The sequence below is a fragment of the Corvus cornix genome, chromosome 1, assembly GCF_000738735.6.
Source record: "Corvus cornix cornix isolate S_Up_H32 chromosome 1, ASM73873v5, whole genome shotgun sequence".
Lineage (NCBI taxonomy): Eukaryota > Metazoa > Chordata > Aves > Passeriformes > Corvidae > Corvus > Corvus cornix.
Window position 1 is genome coordinate 76779943 of NC_046332.1, and position 22382 is coordinate 76802324.

Genomic DNA, 22382 nt, shown 5'->3' on the forward strand with positions numbered 1-22382 from the left:
GACCTTTGAAAAGGGCATGTAGTGATAGGACAAGGGAGAACAGCTTTAAATTCAAAGAGGATAGGTTTACGTTAGATATTAGGAAGAAATTCTTTACTGTGAGGGTGGTGAGGCACTGGAACGTGGTGCAGAGAAGCTGTGGATGCCCCATCCCTGGCAGTGTTCAAGGTCAGGCGGGATGGGGTTATGAGCAACCTGCTAGTGGAAGGTGTCCCTGCCCATGGCAGGAGGCTGGATCTTTAAGGTCCCTTCCAACACAAAACATTCTACGTTTAACAAACAACTAAAAGAAATGTTCATTAGAAACATTTAATCACCAGTTTTAAACAAAACTTTCTTAACTCCAACCCCACAATTTCTTCAGCTCCTTGGAAAGATCTGTGAAATACCTCTTACCTGATCAAATTTGTTCACATCATTTGACAGAAGGTTTACTATTTGACCAGTGGTAGTTTTTGCCATAGCTACATTACTGAGACGAAGTGCCTAAAAAAGTCAGAACAGTGTCAAATTATCACAGCTTATAGAGCACAGTACACCTATACATGGAACACTCAATACACAAATATAGTACCAGGGCTAAAGCTGAAGGCACATCTCAACTTTTGCCTGAGAGTATTGGGGCATGTTAAGAACCTTAGATAAAATGTGAGTTAGACTAAATACCCTAAACAAAGTACCAAACAAAAGAGTATTAAAAAAAAAAGTCAAGGGAAGGACTGTGAGAATAAAAATGCCCTATCTTCATGTTTGAAGTGATTAAAAATAGGAAAATACCAATACAGGAAGTCACTAAGCAAAGAGCTGTAACTTTCCATGTGCATTGTTCTCCCCCTCACTATGAGTGTCTGTACAAAACAGGAACAGAAAACTCCACCTGAAGGCCAGATTGAAGTCAGAACAATGTTTGGCCAATTGCAAGAATTCTGTTTTGAACAACTTATCTGACAGAAGGCAAAAACCCCTCAAGTTATTAATTTTAGATTATCTTTGCAAATCAGAGTGTCCCTTTACAAATCAGTAACTCTTGAAAAATCATAACCTTTCTGAATTATATAAAATTAAGTTTAGCACATGCTATGAAAAACAAGAGGAGTAAATGTCAAGCCTTTTTTAGGTTAGTTGGTAGAAAATAGTATGTGTTTATAAAATACACCCCTCCCCATCCCCCCAAAAAACAATCACATCTGGAAATATGCAGTCCGAACTTTAATGCAAAGATCCAAACTGGAATTGCTCAAAAATACTGATAACACACCCTGCTTCCTTCTACACCTGCTAGAAAGAAAACACAGGTTTGCAGCACAAGTTTAAAAAAATATACAAAGCATGTTACGTGTTTTTCTGTACAGGAATAGTTCACTCCTCAAAAACACTTTGCATTTTTAGGCAGTTCACATCTACTTCTCCCTCTCCAAACATTATTAGGGTTCCTTTTTGGCCAGTAATCAAACCTGAAAAGCATTGATTGTTTCACAAATACTGTTCCAGTATTTTAAAACAAGTAGAACATCAGCCATCAAAGTACTATTCAAAGCATAATTTCAAACAAGGTTCCTTACATTTCTTGCACCTCACTTTTGTGTTACAAAGATATTGTTAAATCACAGAGAGAATCCCAACCCTAACTTCACTGAAACCAGCAGGCAGAAACATTTGAAACTCCGCTAAGAAATTCCTCTGACATTTCAAAAATAAATCTAGGATACTGGGTATATGAAAGACCAGATTTAGTTATTTGAGAAAATTACTGCTTCATTCCCTGTCTTAAGCCACGTGTCTGTCATCCACCTGAAATCCCCCAGGTAGCTGCCTGCACGTAATGATGCCGCAGGACAGACATGTTGCCATCATGTTTGCTCCACACCACACATTAAGGTTGGTAGGTTGGTAAGCTGTGAGAAAAGCTGTTAGAAATCCATGGACCATAACAACAGGGGTTCACATGAGGCATATTTGGAGGAGTTTCCCATCAGGATGTGTTTACAGCACCTCTTGTACAATGTATCTGCTGCTTGAGGTTCACCTGAACCATCAGAAGACTGCGCCTGTGTCTCACTAGTGGCCCACGGCCTGGGTCTGTCTTGGACCTGCCACACAATCACTTCTTCCTAGCTGTTTCTACACAGGCAGCAAAATCAGATTCAGTATGGTTCTATGAGTCCAGTTCATTTTGACCAAGACAGTCTCAGGAGGAAGCGCACGAGCATCTGAGCCAAATGGAAGATGCTCATCTGTGACTGATTTGTCTTCTCAGTGAAGAGCCATTCCCATCATCAGCGGCAATGCAGTTTTAATATTTCCCTGCTTCCTTCTTGGTTTTGATTCTTTTTTTTCTTAAGTGAAATAAGCCTTGCATTTTCCTGTCTGAATGGACCTGTCTTGACTGCAAAGTAGCAGTTTTACTTTCCTAACCGATTTCTACCAAAAAGTCCTGTTTTGGTACCTTCCACTTTCTACTATGGCTGATACATAGCCCCATATGAGCTGAGGAAAACTAATTCCAGTAAAGCCAGTACATTGACCTCAAAAAATTTCAAAAGGCTAAGTCTTAAAAAAAAAAAAAAACCCAGCAAAAACCAGTTTCCCAAAAGTAGCCTTTGATTTCAAAACATAAGATTCTGAGTCATCACGAGACAGATTTCGTTTTTGTTACAAGTTTCCTACGTGCATCACTAATACTTCTTACTGGTCACAAAACATCTTAAGAGTTTGAATACAGGGTTTTTGCAATTTAGATTTGAGCTTTCCAGGAAATGAAAAAGGGTCTAAAACTTAAGAATTACAAACACTTGAAGTTCTCCATTAAGAATGCTCTCTTATCGAACCTATTTAGCCTCACAAATCCAAGATTTTATTTTCTACAGCAATTAACAAACTCCACTGAAGCTGGTTAATAAGCACCCAAGTTTCTTCCAAAAGCCTATATGAGGTTAAACAGAAAATATGACCTATTTGTAAGCAGCTCATAATGAAGACAAAGTATTAGAAAGGTTTGTCAATATCCTGCTGTTACCTCAACCCTTACCCTCAGGAGTAAACATTTAGACATGAGGGCAGATTAATTTTCCATTTAATCCCATCTCTAGAAATAAGGGTGCATATTATGAACATTTCTAAGCCCGTATCAACTCAGCAACAAACACCATCACTATATAAATTTTTCATAAATTTTGTTTTGATAATCAGTTTGGTAAATTAATACCTTAGAGAGATGTTTATGTACAAGAAAGCATTGTGCCATGTTAGAGCCAAGTTCCCAGAGGATCCTTTCTAAGGTATCAAAAGAGGAAGAGAATAAATATGTGTATGGAAGGTAATCACCACTTAAAATGGGGATATTTTTACTCTCCTCACTTTACTGCTTTGTCCGAAAACTTCACAACCTACACCAGCAGTACAAGTTGTTTATGTTAAGTGGATGGTACCTATGTTTAATGATTAAAATCATGTGGATTTCTTTATTTTCCGAAGAAACTGTACAGTCCCAATTCTTCAATTAAACTTCTCTGCTGACATCTGAAATTGCAGGTCACTATTCCAGCAGCACTAAAGACAGAAAGATGGGGCATTTTCCCTTTCAGCATTCTCAGCAGCAACTTCCTGCTTGGAAGCAGACAGACTCACATTTTGGGTATTGCCAACAGCTTCAGAAGAGTGAGGCAGACATTTAAAACTGGGTTGCTTGCTGCCCAGAGCACATCAAGGAGAGCATTTCATCCTGGATGTTGCTCAGCTCCTTCCTGTAGGTAAAACTCAACTTTTCTTGCTCCACTTTCCCTCTGACAGCAGCCTCGACTCCATCTGTAGTTGAGGACAGCTATTTCTTGATCAGGACACAGAGACAGCAAAGAAACCATGGCTCACTGAACATGCATCCCTTCTCACATTTCACAGGTTTTAATGGAGGGCTGCAGTACTCCCACAGTAAAACCAGTAAACAGTACTAAAAAAGCTCTGAACTCCCTGCCTTTAGGATTCCATTTGATTCTGAACTGTGTCTCTTCTGCCTGCTCCTCTCTCTCTTCCCCCTTAAACAGGAGGGATACTAAAGGTGAAGATGCCAAGCATCCCTGCCGGCCTGGAGGGGAAAGTAGCAGTTCCACAGAACTGCTGCCACTCCCCGAGGGAACCTGATGAATGCTCCAGGTGAGGGGAGCAGCCTCTGATCTGCAAAGGAAACAACTTACTAGTTCTACAGCACCAATGGAATAAAATATAAATAAATCCCACCATTAACCACAACAGCGGTGGGGGGAAATCTGGACAGTGAAGCAATTCCCAGGAAACTGAGAGTGCTGCAGCAGATGGTGACATCCAAGCATGACATCCTCCCTCCCCTGGGATCAAACTGCAAGGCTGAGTAACTGCCAAGCATTCCCTGTGATCTCTGCTCCTCTCCTCTATGCTGATGCCTCTTACAGCTCCAGCACGCAACGCTTCCAAGAGCAATGAGGGGGCCCCTCTCCAACAGCAGCAGGAGGCAAAAAAAGCAGCTCCTCCAAGACTTTAGGGCTATTTAACTCACCACCTTCACTAGGCAAGCCTGAAGCTGTCATTCAGACACCTTGCCACCAAAGAGAAATCAAAGGCACATGTACACATCTCAGGCCCGACATGTTACACACGCATTAGGTCTCTACAAATGAGTAACTTCAATGGAATTGCAACCATGAGCACAATAAATAACTGCATTTTTAAACTCCCCTAACAAAATAGCTGTCAAATACAAAATATAGCTGTGAACAGGTTTGCTTACCTTCCGATAAATCATGTGACACATAGCTACCCTCAGCTTCATGCCAGCCCTCTGTACATGATAGAAGTATAAGTGGTGCATTATAGCCAGAATAAGTGTGCACACAGACAGAGCACCTGCGTACCAATATGCACAATTCAAATCTACCTCATCTGAGGAATCATACTTTTCAAAATAACTAATAATTTTTCCCAAAAGAATTGGTTGAATTATTTTGAGGGTTTCCTGAAAGAGAAAGAAGGGGGAAAAGTATTAATAATTTCGTATCACCCCATGCTAGCCAAGTTTGCAAACAGGCAAACAAGAGCCAAGTACTGCCGCAAGTCATATCCCTTATTATTTTGTCTTTATTGTGCTGTAAAATGTCAAGCCAATTTTTATCAACACATAATCCAAAAAAACCATGTTCCACATTAAAATTTAGCTGGAACTTCAAAGAGAAGTCTCTCAATTACCAAAAAGATCCTTTGATGTTATAAAAATTGCATGAGTATGTATTACACTTCCATTTTTAAAGATGCTGTGTCCCCTTTACAGCCATTTACAAAGAGCAAAAAAACCTCTTTCTACTGGGCACCCTGCTCAGATACCTAAAATACAGACAAGCCTTACAAAGAAAGTCAGTGGTTTGCAATGTCTCAAAAGTAATGCATTGAAATCAGCTCTGTTCCACTTCCATAATCCTGCAGTTATGACTCAGTTTTTCGGTCTCTACAGGGCTATAGCTCTGTTTTACCTTTCTGAGAACATTACCAGGTTCTCTGAGCAGTCCAGGATGAAGCCACCAGTACATTTCTTGCAATCTAAGAAGACAAGTTTCACACTGCTGTTAGGCAAGAAGTAGGTCCTGTGACATTTTACACCACTTACCTCAATCATTGTGAAAATTCCAAAAACTAAATACGACTTCCAGTAACACAGAATAATGGCTTTTGTTAAATGTGGTGTTTTTCCTCTCTTTTTTGCTTTTTGCACCTCTTTATCCCAGTACCTGTCAAACAAAGTGCAAACATGTTGGAGGAGGAAGTAAAATCACAAGACAATTCCTAGAATAAAATACTTTCAACACTTAACAGCCAGATTGCCCTGATCACCTTTATAAAATCAAATTTTAAAAAAGGAGTTAACAGATAATCATGTCTTTTCATTCACATAAACACTTAGTATTATAGGCCTATTTGCTCTTGGTTAATCACAAATAATTCACCACCCTTGACACATTTGCTGATGAGGAACCCTTCCTTTATTTCTTCTTCTCTGTTCAGTCACCACTCACCTTAATTAACAGCCTATTATCATATGATCTCCTGACCATGCACTAAACTGAGGCAGCACAGTGTCTTTATCTATCAGTATGCTCCGTGCTTCCCCAGAGAAGTTGTGATGCCCAACCCTTTCTCATGTCTGGCCCTTTCTTTTTTCTAGACATGCTTTGATGAGGATTTTGTCACCCAACACTCTGCACATCTCTCTTAAGGCGAGGATTCATCAGCAGAAAAGACCTTTCCATAACCACATCCACCCACAAGTAAGACACAATTTGTTCACACAAAAACCGAAGACAGTAATAACAAGCATTATTTTAACAAGAAAGTATCACAATATAAGCAGACTTCTTAAAACATGCTGCTGTCGGACAGCATCCTCCCCCTTTCTTCTCTGAAGGCTAAGTGTTTTCTGCCAAACCTCTGACCTTGATAGTTTGAGGAGTGAAATGAGTCTAAGGCATGAAAGCCAATTATTTTGCAACAAAGCACAGAAGTTCAAAGCACACAGATAAGAACACATTTTTTTATTTTTACCCTCTTTTTTTTTTTTTTTGTTACAAGAATTACAGAGTTATTGTCTAGATGCTTTGAAAACAGAAACTGTGTAGGTTCTGTGGGGTTTACTGGCTCAAGAGAAAAAACTACTTCCTTAGGCAGCTGCTTATGAATTATATTCTCTGCCTCTTGGTCAAGTACACTAAAGAATTAAAAACCACTCACTTTTTTCTTCTACCATTTCCTGACTCATGCAACGGTGTGCTTTTTCTATAAAAATCATTGGAAAGAGTCCATCTTCCCCTACAGCCAAGTCCCTGAACTGCTTCAAGACACAACCATGGAATTTGGCAGAGCTCTCCAGCTACAAAGATGTTAAAAGTGGCCACTCCTATAAGCTTATCACCAACCCTCTTTCTTAATTTAGCCAGAGCAGGATGATGTCAGACCTGGTCATAACGTTTCGTTTCTGGATTCTTTTTGCTTCTTGAGGAGTCTCTCATCCCATTCAAGCTATCAGGAAAGTCCATCTGCTCTGCCTTCAGTGTAAAGGCAAGAAACAGCAAGACCACACTTTCTTATTACAGAGGCCACCTTTCACAAGGAGACATCTTTTCCTCTAACTATATTTAGCAGAACATTATTTGAAGACAAAAATCCTCTCTGTTGCAAGGTTCACGACAATTTACATGAACAGTTATTATCTGAAGGTATTTTACTATTAAAATATAGATCCCCCTGAGTCTGTAACACTATGAACTGGTACACAGTCCATGAAAAACTATTTAAAACCAAATAAAAACACCTCCAAGAGGCAAGCTTTAAGCTGTCCAAGCCATCTTACCCACTTTACCAGTGAGTGGCGTATTTTCAACATACATATATTTATATAAACAGATATATAAAGGGTTGTGAATTCAATTTGCACTCTAAACAAAAAAACAATGAAGAAATAAAATATAAAACTTTTTTCTCCACTTTTGTACAGAGCAATTTGAAGTTTCCACAGCTATTTTACCCCAAACCAGAAGTCTCAGACATTTACTAAGGATTACTACCATCACAGCTGATGCAAAGTTGTCTTTTCCAAGCACTCTGCGAAGTGTCAAATTAATTATGAACGACATCATGGAAATACACTAATGCACTTTCATTATGTGTAACCTGAAAAAAACTAAAAAGCTTCTATGGTAAACAAGTTCTCTTAGTTGTTATTACTCTTAATTCTTCAGCATCTTTAACCTTGTTAAACTTTACAATAACCTCTTTTAATTTTAGAATAGAAATAAGATTTTTTACCTTCACCAGCATTAATACAATAAAAGAGAACAATTGCCCCTTCCAACCCAAAGTATTCTATAATTTTTCTCCTTACCACTGCAATTCCTCTCCAAGCTTCTCTGAGGAATCTTCTGGCAGCACTTTATACATATCATCTTCTTGAAGCTTCCGTTTATGCCCAGTAATAAATAAGGGATTCAACCACCTAGTTAAATACAAATTATTAGTAAACTGATCAGCACACCAAAAGAGTAATTTATTTACATATTCATTTAATTCTTTTACCCCCTTCTTTCCTCCTTCTGAATCATTCAACAGCCACAAATTTCACTGCACTTTTATCTAAGAATTAAGTCAGCCCCTATCTTGCAAATGGGAAAGCACTTCTCACTTCCCTTCTCTTTATGCCCATAGCACCTTACTCCCAGGCATCCAGACAGCCAGCATAACCCTTCTTGGCCTTAAGACAATTGTTTTCTTACAGTGTTTCCTTATACTCAAGGAAAAATAGCATTCCTTTAAATATTAAGGAAAAAACCAGAACTTAATCCAACTATTAAAATATTGACAGCTGTAAATAAAATTGTAATGCATACTAAAAGACATTTTTTGTAACCTTTACTTGAGGAGAAAACTAGCTGCTATTCAACTGACATCTTGACAAGTATTAAAGGTCAGTAAATTACAGACGATCACTGAAATGTAAAAATGGGAAAATAATGGATTATTACTGTATCTTACTTATGTTTGGAAATATAAACAGAAGCACACTGACACAGTGTTTATGTAGGTTCAAAAAAAGGAAAACACTGTCTAGCAGCTCAGCTTCCTTAGTGGAAAGATTCTTAAAAGCTCAGTATTTTATGAGAGCACTTTGAAGGTAAATTATAGTAGCAGTACTATAGATTTGTATTCTGTTAGATTAAATAGACCAATTGTCAGGGAACAGTGAGACTATATTTTATGCACCTAGATCCTTCTCCAAGTCTGAAACACATCAGGGAACTCCAAACAGTTTCCAGTTGTGCTCCACAGAGTGAGGGTTGTATGGCATAAAGCACAAGTGACCAAACTGTCCATGAGACGAAGAAAAAGGGAATGATATGCAAAACAGGCATGGCTCAGTGGGAACAATGGAGTTAGGGAACTTGCAGTTTTCCACTTTGTTTGTCTCTCTACTGAATTTGTGGTATTTTGTTTCCAGGAGACATGAATTTTGGCTCTAAGGCTTATTTCCTGAAAGTACTTTCTCAGCTGGTGAACACCATCAAAATTGAGAAGTCAGGGACCGATCTGTTTTGGAAAAAATACTCTTGCACTCAAGGCAAGCTGTCTGTCTTACCTCAATTGCCTGTGAAAAGTTCTTAACTGCTGCTTAGTTTCTGATAATTATTCCCCAGCTTCACCAACGCAGTTCTTAGAAGAACGGGTGGTGTGCTAGGTGAAATGTATTATTTTCTGGAAGACCTACAAGTGAGAATTCAAAACTGGGGTGGTTTACAACGAAGGTATTTATTTATTCACAACCAAAACAGTGGTTATGAATATGCATCAACTATCTCTACATTTCTTGCTCAGGCATGTTACAATTAAACTTTGTATACACTGGCTTACAAGAAGGTTGTTGGCTAATTTTAGAGAGGGTGGATGGGCAGGTGGAACCCTAGAGAGGGGGCTCAGAGAGCTTCTTCAAAGACAGCACTGTTGTAAAAACCTTCTTCCCAGGCTCCATGGCACAACTGCAAGTAACAACTGGGATTATATAGTGTTTTTCCCTCACTACTCAGCATGTTAGCACAGTGTTTTTGTGACTCATTCAAAAAATTAAGTCTCTATCCTTAGAGTAGCACCTTTGATGCCTAACAGCCCTTTTTAAACTCTTGGAGAGAGTACTGAAGATTTGTTTATGTGAGCTGTTGACTCCTAAATGTATGTTAAAGGTACAACTAGAAAAGTACTTGTCAGACAAGTCTGTTGCTTGGACTTCATGGTTAAATAGCAACAGGGCCCAAATTACTGTCACAACTTCCCCCCAGGTCCTGATAAAAGCTCTCAAACACCAACTGCTCCAACCAGCAGCAGAACTTCTGCCTGGTTTGACACAAGGAATCTGCTCCACTGAAACATTTCTTCTTTGACCTCAGTTCTTGCAGCTGACCACAGGTAAAAAGCAGGTATGAGGCAAATAACCTCAAAGCCATTCAAGTAATTTCTGCCTGCTGGATGAGAGAGACTGTTTGCTCCAGGACAGACAGTTATGGGAAAAATCTGCAGACTTCAATTGACTGAGGCTGATACCCAGTGTTCCTCCTCTTGCAACATCAGTATTAGCCTATGATGTATCCATCCAGACAGAGAGGCTAGAATTATCTTTCCCCTAGCATGAGAATCAGGACGAGGCAGCCCTTTCAGGAAAATATAGGGATAAATCCTACTCCCATCTATGGAAATGGTTATGAGATTTCATTGGCTACTGCTGCCAACGTGGTGAAAACAAAACCGGTTCTGACATTTAACAAAGAACATAAATAGGATGTTTATTACAGAATCACAGAAAGGCTGGGTTTGTGTGAGAAGGGGCATCTGGAGGTCCAACCCCTGCTGCTCAAGGAGGGCCACCTGGAGCTGATTGTCCAGGACATTGTCCACACAGCTTTTGAAGATCTCCAAGGAGACTTCATAACCTCTCCAGGCAGCCTACGACAGTGCTCAATCACCCTCACAGCAAAGTGTTTCCTGATGTTCAGAGGGAACCTCTAGTTAATTCAGTTTGTGCCCCACTGCCTCTGGTCCTGTTCCTGGACACACTGAGAAGAGCCTGGCTCTGCCCACCTTGCACCCTCCCCTCACATATTTATCTACATTGATGATATCCCCCTGATCTTCTCCTCTCCAGGACAAACAGTTCCAGCTCTCTCAGCCTTTCCTCCCAGAAGAGATGCTCCAAACCCTTAATAATTCTTGTGACCCTTCGCTGTGCTCTCTCCAGTATGTCCATGTCTCTCTTGTACTGGGGACCCAGAACTGGATTCAAGACCCCAACTGTGGCTTCAGCAGTGCTGAATAGTACTTTTCTCCACGTAGCAGAGTGCACAGAGGAAAACAAAAGACACTTTAGAAATAGACTTTATAAATATACAGTTTTAAAAAATAAAAATAACGCTATTAATGTTACTCAGTGGAACACCATTCCTCTACTTACACTCTTGGAAAAACTACAGGCAGGCAACAGGAAGAATAATGGAACAACGCTTCTGCTGAAGGCAACTGCTCTATCCTGATGGCATTTGATTCCATACTACAGCCAAGAGCAGAAAGTGCTGACCACAGATGTGCAGTCCATGTGCAAAGTAACCAGCTGCAAGACAACACTCTCAAGTGTACAGGACTGTAAGAGCCACCTAGTTTATCCTTCGTCCTTAAACTCTCGAAACAACTCACTGGTGATATGCCCACCTCCACTGAGGAGTTCTTAGTTTGCAGTAAATCCCTTGTCCCCCCGTCTCCGCACTGTATATACAGTGTGACTGAATTTGAAAAACATTTAAGTAGCGGATGAGAGATGATAGTGCAGGGTTAAAACTGCCAGATGTCTCAAGGCTGTCAGACTAATTATTAGTTCCAGTGAGACCTAGTGCAACTTCAGGGTTTCTCCATTTTTTTCCATTAGTTAAAACCACAGCATTGAAAAGAGTAACACAGTGCACTACTATTATGTTAACATTTAAAAAAGGCAAGGAAAACCAATCCAGAGTAAGCAGAAAACTGTAGTAATTCATTTGGTGGCTCATTTACTATAATGGACAACATGGCAAAGACTCAGCTCAAGTCCACATTTCTGTAAGGTTAGGGGGAAAAAAATGTATTAAAAACCCCAAAAATTTAAAAATCACCCAGTGTTGAGCTTTCTGATTAGTGTCCCCCAAAATACTCATCTTCAAGAGCTACTGCTATGGAGATCTCAGGAGTACAAAAGCTTTTAACAGTATGTTGTGCTACTGAATTATACTTGAAGACCTTTAGAAGAAGGTTAAACATTTTTCTTTCAAATTATGCTTAGTCCTTGAAGGGCTTTTATCCCAAGAATGAGGTCTTCTGCAAACTCTAACTGCAGCAAGAAGAGTTTGAGCATCACCATTTCACTGATGCATCGTGAACTTTATGCTGGAAGGTCTACTTCCAGACAGAAGCCTTAGCACATGTTCATACGCAGTCGTTAAATTAAAAGTTTCCACCTGAACGCCACATGAAGAGTATGCCCTGTGGAATTCCCTGCACTCACAGCAGAACTGAGAGCAACCTATCATTTCACAAAGCCTGCTGTTGCCCAAGTCACACACTTGTAACAAGCAAACCAACCACGCCCTTCTCTGGCCTGAAGGCTCAGTTAAATTAGAGTGCTGTCAGAGACCGTTAGAGGAAGCTCACAAATAAAAGCAAAGGCCTACATAAATAGCATCCCTGAAACCCCAATGGAGCCATGAAGGAAGACTACTCGTTAGAGCGGTATGTCTTTTGTCCGAACAGAGATCACCTAACACTGATCTCTTCAAGAAAAAAAATAGTTCTTTTTTTTCTATTAAAAAGAGCTCACAAAAAAAAAAAAAAAGGCATTTGTTACGAAAACAGAACCTGTGCAAACTGTATTATTCTTTAATAAAAAAGCTACAGTAATACACTAAACTAAAGAAATCGAGGAAATACACAGACAGTCATGCAAACCCCTTCTCTGACCCCAGTGATGGGCTCAATACCAATCTGTTTTACCAGAAGAGAGGAACAACGTGCTGGGGAGGTAAGACTCACACCTCATTTCTGGATTTCTTTCTGAAGAAGCTATTCAACTTAAATATGAACCAGACTCCTTAGACACTGTCTTTACTTTTTCCAGGTACCTTCCTGTTTGCTAAGAATTTTTAATTTTTTTTTTTCTTACACATTGCCTCATTTTAGTTACTCTTTCAAAACATAGGGTTCACATGATGCCTTTCAAAGAGCTTAGCCCAAATTCTTCCTAGCATGACCTACATATAAAAATGTGAGTATCTGTAAGAATCCTGAGTACCTTGTGTTCTGCTGGGAATGCCTCTGTTCTATCAAAACGATTAGCTGATCAAAGACATCAGTCTGGAAATATGCCCAGAATAAGTCCCTGCTACTGCCAGAATACTGATGTCACTAGGAATAAAGATTAAAAAAATAAATTAAAATATCACTCTATAACCTGGTGCAAACCCAGAGATAGCCAACTGCAAAACAGTAAATCGCTGTTCTGACCCCAAAAGGCTTTTCACCTCCGCAGCAGTACCTTGGGCACTGATAAAAAAAGAAAGTGATTCATTTCTGAACCAGCAGATACACAAAGACCACAATATAAACATTCAACTTCCTGCATTTCCCTACTCCTGGGCCCTGACATTACACACCCTTAAAGATTACAACACAGTCAACCAGCCACAATTTACTTGGTTGCTCAGGAAAGTCCAATTTTTACCAATTGTTATGAGAGCAACTCCACCAAGATTTTGGAAAGTCTCTAAGATCTGCAGAAAAAACTAAGACAGTGTTTGCTTACCCTCCTAAGAGAAGCCATCCCCTTCTTCAAAGATACCATGTAAGGAAAACAGGCCCTGCTATCCAAAAGGCAGGATCATTAAGGCTACTCATGCTATTCTGCTTCATACATGAAATAGAATTTCCCAAACGAGAAAGCTTGTAAATTAGATTTCCTATCATCCCAAAATAATTTCCTATCAGCCAAGGAAGAAATACATTACAGATAGGTATATGAAACTAATAGCAGTCTCCAGCTCAACTGGTTCATTAACCCAGGGATGGGACCTGCTGTACCTGCAGGATTTATATCATGTCATGCTTGCAAATACTCAAGAGAGTACCATTCTCACACTGCACAGGAGGCCTGCAGAACTTTCTAGAAACCCAAGCATACACTGCAAGTTCTTCATTAACTGATAAAGTCTCTCTAAAAACACCAGCCAAGAAGCATTTGCAATTATATTACAAACCTGACACAAATAAAAAATGTCCTAAGATTAAAGGATGTGTCTGTCAGGGCCCTGGGCGCACCCAGAGGTCTCAATTGCCTTGACCAGCCACACAACAATCACCCCACAGTCACTTGCATATTACAGGACCTTCCTCTGCACAAGTGCAAAATTCTGTTCTCACCAGTTTTACAAGAGCTCCTGCTTTATCACAGGACAAGTCAGAAAAAAAGAGACTACACAGACTGCTTTTCTGATTAGGAAAACGTTTATTTGTAATAAGAAGCACAAGTTTAATTTCTGGATGATTTTACAGCACCCAGTCAAAGCCACGTGTGGTATACCATCATCAACTAATTCCTTAAAGAGGTGGTTTACAAACTGCATTTTCTCCATTCCTCTTAAGCTTATTTGTGCATTACATTACAAGCATCATCTGTTTACACTCAATGTCCAGTTATTTTTCAACAGTTGCACAGGAGAGTCTTTGTTTACTCAAATTCTTCCATAACACTAGGATTTTGTCTCCCTTGAGCAGCTTGGAAGCACTACTTCAATAACTAAGCTGCAAAGTAACACATATTTCTTTCTCTTTAATCACCTACTTTGGAGATGGCTTTTTTGGTAAAATAAATGGGGTTTACTCACAGGTCATTTGGATAATAATGCACGTTGCTTATTCTCCCTGGTTTACCTCAGGAGCCTGCCTGCCTCATTGTACTTTTCATTACCAACCTTCGTGGTTTAACCCAGCAGTGTAATTCAGCACTGCTCCATGCTTGCTCTCAGTCCAGAGGATCACTGCTGGGATGAGATGTATAGAAAGGACACACACACTGACAGTCTCCAGAGTTACTTTGCAAGAATTCATAAATGCCCTAGCAACAGATCGTAGTCATCATGTGATTTTTTTTAAACCTCTCTATTTCACATGTTCATCCATTCTCATTAGTAAGCTGCCTTCTCCCACTTCCCCTTACAAAGGCAGTCGTCCACAAGTAATAAAGTAAACAGAGAAGTCTGGTATTTCTTCTTCAGATGCTTTTCAACTGGTGTTTTGGTTGCAACTTCCCTCCCTAGCTTACTGTGGCTTAAACAGCAGATTTTCTCATTGCTTACAGAAGGAAAAAATAGGAATACAATGAAATTACTTCAAAGCCATATTAACTCAAAAACGCCCTTCAGGCTTTCAGTTTCAATACCAACTGTATTTATAACCTTTGATACCCAGCTCCATCTCATCTTCCAAGCAGCTGCTTTTCCACAGCACAGTGTAAGCAGCTAAGCTGCTGACACCCACTGTCTGATGCTGACAGTAACACAACTGGTATTTGACTACATTTATTGCAGGCTGTTTTCATGCTGTTGATCAGCCAGGTACAAAATTACCTTGTTAATCTAACATGCTTCCTGGTATTTCAGACAGCAAGAAGCACAGACATGGCAAGAAGAAGTGGGGAGCACACCGCAACTAACATTTTCTGCAAGACCTGGAGGCAGGGAAGAGTGGAGTGGCATAACCTGTACCTGTGGCATTCCAAAGACTATCCTTAAAATATCAATTCCAAACCCAGCAACCACATGCCAAGAAAAATATCAGAATACCAAAGATTTGCTGTAAAGGTCGGAAGATTGTGACTTATAAAAATAAACTTTAGTAGTTACTCACTGAAGAAGGACCTAATGGTGGTAATTTCTGTATTTACATCCTTTCTGACAAGCAATGGAAATAGGGAGAATTAAAATGCTCTGTGAGTTCCCACTGTTATGACAAGTGGTTGGGTGCCAGGGATACAAAACAAAATAAAAAAGATGACAGCTCTTTTCAACCTTCCACTCCCAAAATCTAATTGGGTTATCTCCCTCTTCCACTCTACATAAGGCCTACTTTTCTAGAAGCAGGATAGGGAAATTATTTTTCAAAAGGAAGACAAAACCAACATGACATAATCTTAATTTTGAAGTTTTGCAGGAATTAAAAGACATTTTCTCTCATAAATGACACTGCAGGCTTTACATAAGCATTCCAAAGCCAAATAGTCTGTGTTTCATTATACTCTTAACAGTTCATCTAATTGCATATCTAAGCACAGATATTTACAGTAGATAGCAAATGCTAACATTTCAACAGTTTATACACACTTGTCATAATCCATATAATCTATTTAGCACTCTTTATCCACATATTTTAACTTTACTAGCTCATAAACAATATTTTTCAAGTATTTTCTTTTGCATAATACAGCCATCTTGCAAATAAACATGCAAAACTTAAAAATTAATGCAGCAGCTCAAGAGAGCAAATTATTCAAATTTGACAGCAGGACATTAAATACCTGATAAATGAACAAACAAGGCATTATCTTTAAAAAAAAAGTTGCATGTATGATCCTCAGTCTTCTTTCAAGCAGGAGAAAAAGAGAAGCAAGTGTGATTTTAATCTCCGGGTACAGAAAATGTGTTTTCTGTTTATATATACTGAAGATGCTTACATATTTCTTCAGAGTTTCTTATCGTACCACAACTGTCCTGCACCAGTAAATCAAAATGAACTTAAAGTTAGCTACCTCAGAGATCTTTATAAAGTGGCATCACCACCAGCAATTTCAGGTATTGACAGTGGAAATTCACTAGATATCAGCAAGATCCCAGGCAAGTTACAAAGCCTGGTATTTTCATGTTAAGTAAATGTAAAATCCTCACAGTCAAATCTATTCACTGACACAGTAAGAACACAAACCAGTTTTACTGGTGGCACTGCTGCAGTCCAGTTGAAATATCCAAGAACAGTGATGAATTCTTTCCATACCTTCTTTCAACGCAAGGCAAGAAGGACTTTTGAAGACAGACAAGAAGGCAATACTCAGGCTTACTGAGAAATCCAATGACATCAGTCAGTGGCCTTTCCAATTCTAACTGATGCACTGAGAGAGGAGGAAGAAGTAAAGTAAGGTGTGTAGCTATTTACACTGCTACAAGAGAGATCTATGACATGACTGCATATGGTCAGAGAAGCAGCTACATATTGTGCAGTCCTCCCTTAAAGTCCTGGGATTTACATGTCTATGCTTACCCCATTCAATTCACACTTAAACCCAAAGATGAAGATTTTTCTTTTACTCTTCTCTCCCACAGCACTTCATGTCAGGTCCATGAAGACTTAGTTTTTTTTCATTTTCCCTAAAGCACACACATAGTAAGTCAAAGACAGTGCTGCCAGACACTAACAGGTAATGATAAAACCAATCATTGACTTATTCCTTGGAATAACAACTCTGTAGATGCCTTGGAGCAAATTTTCAGATCATGTTTTAATGCTGTTACTGTAATGGCAATTGCCACATGTCAAGTCATGATGTGAAAAGGCATCTAGCCTGAGGATGATGACAGCGTTCCATGCTCCAAAAAACCCAAAGACTTGTCATAGTCATGGTGAGTCTGTGACAGGTAAGTAATTACTATTATTATTATTATTAAGACTAAATTGTAAATTTATATGAAATTTAGAAGGACTTTAACTTCTTTTACTTCTCTGCACAAAAACACTGGATACTCTTTCCAGGGTGTTCCAGCTTGCCCTGCTTCTCATGATGTTAACAGGATAAAAGTTATTTTTCAAAATAACTTTTCAAAAATTTAATCAAAGCCTATGTTTTGCATCTTTACATTAAAGTGGATTTCATGTCCAAATAGCAGAAGGCATAAAAATTCAACTGCTGTATAGGAAAAACATCTTTAGTAACTCAAGGGAACAAATACTCTAAGCAAATAAAGATACACTTCCTACTTAACGAACGTGCAATCTCAAAGATGGGTTAATGGCTAGAAATGAGAAATATTCTTACCGTCTAAAGTTATTAATTTAATACTCCCCACCACCCACATTGGAAAAAAAGATGGAAAAAGTGCTATTCTCAACTGCAGAAAGCATGGGAGCTACAAGACTTTTTCAATTCCTAAACTTTCTACAGCTGAATAACTGTTTGAACACAAAATACACTGGACTGAATTCTCTCTTCCTTGGACAAACCTTAAAAAGAAAGCAAATCCTCCTATCCGTCCTTCAGAGTCCTCATTCTCACCAGCAAGTTGAGCCAGCAATAAAAACACCAACAAGCTAACAACATGGATGAAATAAATCAGAAATACACCCAAGCACTCCAAACTATAACTGAAATACCAGCCCGGGCCTTAAAAAGTTTGGTGAGCATGGAAATCGTGACTCTGAAAGTCAGGAGTTACAGTAATATCTGAAACATCCAGACGACCAATTTGGGCTTTGATAAACCTATGTTAATATAGGTAATTCAGTGAAGGACATGTAAAAAAGAATATTTTGCAACTCTCCTGATCTTCATACTTCTGTCATAAATTGTTTTCATTCTTGTAACATTACACAAGGGATGCATTATAAAAGTAACAACATTAACGCACAATCCAGATGCTCCTCTTTCTCATTAATGTACTGCTAGTGTGTTTAATGTTCATCAAGCTCATACTTGCCAAAGTCACAACCTAAAAGCAAGAAGACAAGCTTTGAACAATGGGAGAAGAATGTCTCTTCAGCCTACACACTCATTACCTGAGTTTTATAACTCAATGAAAACATGACTTCTTTTCTCCCATGAGTTTGATCCTATTTACACCAGGCAATAATGTAAGCTTTTATTCTGTACCACTGGCAACAAATGGGAGGTGGTTCCTTACAGTGGCAAAATTGCACTTTTGTAAAAAATATAAACAAAATAAAAATAAGAAGGACCTTTGCCCCGCTACGTGCAATGCTGTACTTTTTACCCTCATTGACAACAAGCAGCCAACACCTGGAATGTGGAGAGCAGGGCAGGCACAGTCCAGCAACCACAGGGTGGTGGCTGCTGCTACTCCCAGGATGGCCTTCCTCAAGCACTGTTTGCCCAGTTCTCCAGATGAAAGTCCTGTGTAAGATAGCAGCTAAAATGAAGCAGTACTCACACAGCTGTGAGATGCTACACTCTTTGTAGAAAGGGAGAGTAATTCTTAGAGCTACCCTTAAAGTTAGCTTTACAGCTAAATGAGAGGGTGTTTTAACACTCCCTGAATTTCATGTAAAACACTATTAACTTGCAGAAAACTGATAGCCCCTGCTTATTCAATTTACCCCACTGAAGGTATCATTTCAGCTGAAATTTTCACCCAGAGAACACTAATGCTTGTTGACTAGTAAATAACAAGGATATACCGATGCTAGTCATGATCACATGCAGCACAGGTAAGAGACAAGACTTTAGAAGGCTATTTTCACTGCTGTGAATTACACTGCTATAAAAGCCTGAAAAACAGGACATTGGGAAAATTCTAAAGCTTTACATGCTCCACTAAACCTTTTCCAAAGCAGCACTATGGTTGTATTCCAGCATCTGACTGTGAAGTCTGAAGTCATGGCCGATCTCTGGGCTTCCGGCAGATCTGTCATCCCCCAAGCACAGATTTCCACCTGTTTTTCCCTTTGCAAAATAAGAACCTACAAACACATCTGGAGTAAAAGGAGCCTTTCAGGTGCATGCCTAAAACTAGGGAAATTAAGGTACTTCACTGTCGCTGTTGAATGCTTCTCTACAACACAAGCAGAGTGATACAGAAGGCCTAAAAAAAGAATGATAGGAGGAGTCAGAAAGCTGGCTACGAGCACTGCATGCTTCCTTTTTCACATCTAGCTGGATTGGTTTTGGCAGAACTACCAGTAACACCACAAGATCCCAGGAAGGGGAAGGGAACAGACCAGAAGCAGTCCTGGAATGCCGCATGGCCAACTTAGGTTCATCCCATTCTGCCTGGATTTCACAACAAAGCTGTTTTCAACATGGGCATCCCTGGTGTCAAAGTAAAAGTCTAAACGCTGAACACAGGGAGTTTTGCACAAGCATACAAGCTGCCTTTTTAATTAATTATTTATTTGTTTTCTTTCTTTCTTTTTGCACATAGTACCTCTGAGGACATATTCTTGACTGAAAAATATGTTTAGTTAAGTTTTTAAAATCCCCCTACCTTACAAAAGGGACTTCTGCACCTGCTCGGAGCTGCTTATGGAATCAAAGAGTTTTTTGTGTTTCAGAGGCTTCCAAAAAAAGAACGTCACCTGCCATGCCCTCTCTTCTTTCCCCCTCCTTCACCACACAGCATGTGCACCCTGGTTCAAGCTATGGCAGGCGAAGCAGGGTAAGGGCTTTCTCTGCTTTCGCTGTAAGTGCTCTTCCAAATGGGATCTGCTACGACAAACAAGCTTGGTGCTCTCCCGTTCTACTTTGCACATCTTTTCCTACTACATTTCAAAGCAACTAAAATGTTGAGCTGCAATTCCTCATGTCTTAGAGTACAGATGTATAATCAGGCCGAAGTCCCCACTAGTAAGAGACCAAGCACTAACTCTGCCATTGGTGGCAGCCATCTGGTCCCGTAAAGTTTGTGGCAACCCTGCCAGCCTTTGCTCTGTGACACCCAAGCCCCTCCGGAGCAGAGGCAGCAGAAGTGTGGGTGAGAGCAGCCAGGATGATGTCCAGCCATCCCTTGCACAGGGAAGTTCTCACGTAGCTATGCGGGTCAGAAACCACCTCACTGCTGGAGGGGAAAGCCCCACGCGGAAGGCGAGCCCGGCACGCCTCGCCGGGATGAGCAATCCCTGCCCGCGACCCGTTATGCAAATGGAGAAGCAGAACAACCCCTGGGAACAGCCCTGCACCCAGTCCGGGCCAGGAAGAAGAAGAGGCTCCTGTCCTCCCCGCAGCTACCGAGGGAACCAAAACACGTGCTCGGAGGGGGCGACGGGGCCGCGCCCGGCGCCGCCCGCCCGGCTGAGCGCTGCCGTGCCCGAGATAGGCAGGCCCCCGGCTGCGCCGTCCGCTGACCGCAGCCGGGGATTATCGCGGGCTGCCAGGTTCACCTTAGGAGACCTCACCCCACCCGCGAGCTGGGGCTGCCCCGGCCGGCAGCGCTGATACCGAGCCCGCCGGGGCGGGCGGCAAGTCGCACCCGAGCCGCGGCTGCACAGTCACTGCCGGCAGCCGACGGCGCAGCGGGGCAGCGCCGGCCGCCGCTTCCCTTCCCCGCTCGCTCCCTCCCGCCTGCCCACCGCCGAGGCGCCCGAACGCTCCGGGAGCCGTGCTCAAGTGCGAGTCGGCCGCCCCTAGCCCGGGCTCGGCATTCCCGAGCGGCCCGGCGAGGCGCTAAGCCCGACGCCTTCCTCGCCGGCGGGCAACCCGGCGCCGCACCTCCGGTGCTACCCTTCCCCCCCGGGCGCTCACCAGAAAAAGAGCCGGGAGCAGAGGTTGGCATCCTGCAGCGGGTTAGGCTTCTCCTCGCGGGGCACCGGTTCCATGCCGCCCGCCACGGCGCCCCGACCCGCCCGGCGTGCGGCGAGGGCGCAGGACCACAAGCGACTTCCCACCGCTGGCAGCCACCGCCGCTCTGCCGCCGGCCGGCGCTTGTTTCCGGGAGAGCCGGCACCCCCGCCTCGGCCCTCCTCCTCCTCCTCCCTCTCCCCGCCGCCGCAGGACGCCTCCTGCCGGCCCGGCTTCCCCGCGGAGCCTGAGGAGGTGCCGGGCAGCGCCGGGAGCCGCTCCGCTGGGGCGGGCTCAGTGCGGGCCGAGCCCCGGCCGGGGCACTCTGCTCCGCTCCCCGTGGTTTCGTGCCTGTGTGTGTCCCTTGCTGATGGAACGCATCTCCTCCGTGCACGCAGCGCCAAGCGAGGTGCCCACCCGGCTTTTTTCGACAGAAAAATCCGTCGCGAGTCGGGGGCAAGTCAGGCTTAGCGGGACCAAACGCCATCAGAAACGCTTGCTGTCAGCGCTCCTTCCCGGATGTAGCATATTCTATTCGAAAACAAAACCACAAGAACAGTGTTTCGGAGAGGTTGGCGATACAAAATAAAGTAGCTAATATATTTTAGGACGTGGTGCATCACTGAAATTGGCAGTTCTCAAAAGTTCAGCGAGTGATCACCAAACTCTCTTCCAGTTGTGTCACCCGTGGCCTGCCACAGGGACCCTGATGAAAAGGAGTAGTGGAAACTGCAAGAGACCTAGGAAAATAGAAATGCAGGACATGTATCTTAAGTAACCAAAGAACTGTTAATCTCTGTGGCAGAATGGTTCCCTGCCATGCTGTTATTTCTCTGCAGCCCAGGATAGCTGAGGTTGGAAGAGACCTCTGGAGGTCAGTTGAATCAACCCCTGCTGCTCAAGTGCCATGTCCAGGCAGCTTTTGAGTATCTCCAAGGATGGAGACTCCACAACCTCTCTGGGCAACCTGTGCCAGTGCTCAGTCAAACTCAGCATTTCCTGATGTTCAGATGGAACCTACTGTGTTTCAGCTTGTGCCCATTGTTTCTGGTCCTGTCACTGGGCGCAGAGCACAACCTGGCTCTGTCCTCTTTTCGTCCACTATACACGCTGGTGAGACCCCTCTGAGCCTTCTCTTCTCCAGGCTGAACAGTCCCTCTCAGCCTGTACAGCTCTCTCAGCCTTTCCTCATAGGAAAGGTAACTAGAGTCCCTTCATCATCCTTGTGACCTTTCACTGCAGTCTCTCCAGTATGTCC

At 41.8% G+C, this 22382-nt stretch overlaps 1 protein-coding gene across 2 annotated transcripts in view; it reads right to left on the minus strand.

The window, feature by feature from the left end:
* ABCC4 (ATP binding cassette subfamily C member 4) overlaps positions 1 to 21289 on the minus strand; it is a 146426-nt gene extending 125137 nt beyond the window's left edge. Inside the window, exons 1-5 of one of the 2 annotated variants that reach the window (XM_039556857.1) lie at positions 21089 to 21289; positions 7898 to 8008; positions 5630 to 5750; positions 4760 to 4984; positions 397 to 486 (exon numbers count right to left, since the gene is read on the minus strand). In XM_039556857.1, coding sequence (XP_039412791.1) covers positions 397 to 486; positions 4760 to 4984; positions 5630 to 5750; positions 7898 to 8008; positions 21089 to 21162 — 621 coding nt within the window. In that variant the 5' untranslated portion in view covers positions 21163 to 21289. The remainder of the gene's footprint in view (positions 1 to 396; positions 487 to 4759; positions 4985 to 5629; positions 5751 to 7897; positions 8009 to 21088) is intronic. The other variant, XM_039556795.1, reaches the window with a different exon arrangement.
* Positions 21290 to 22382: the final 1093 nt, after the last annotated feature.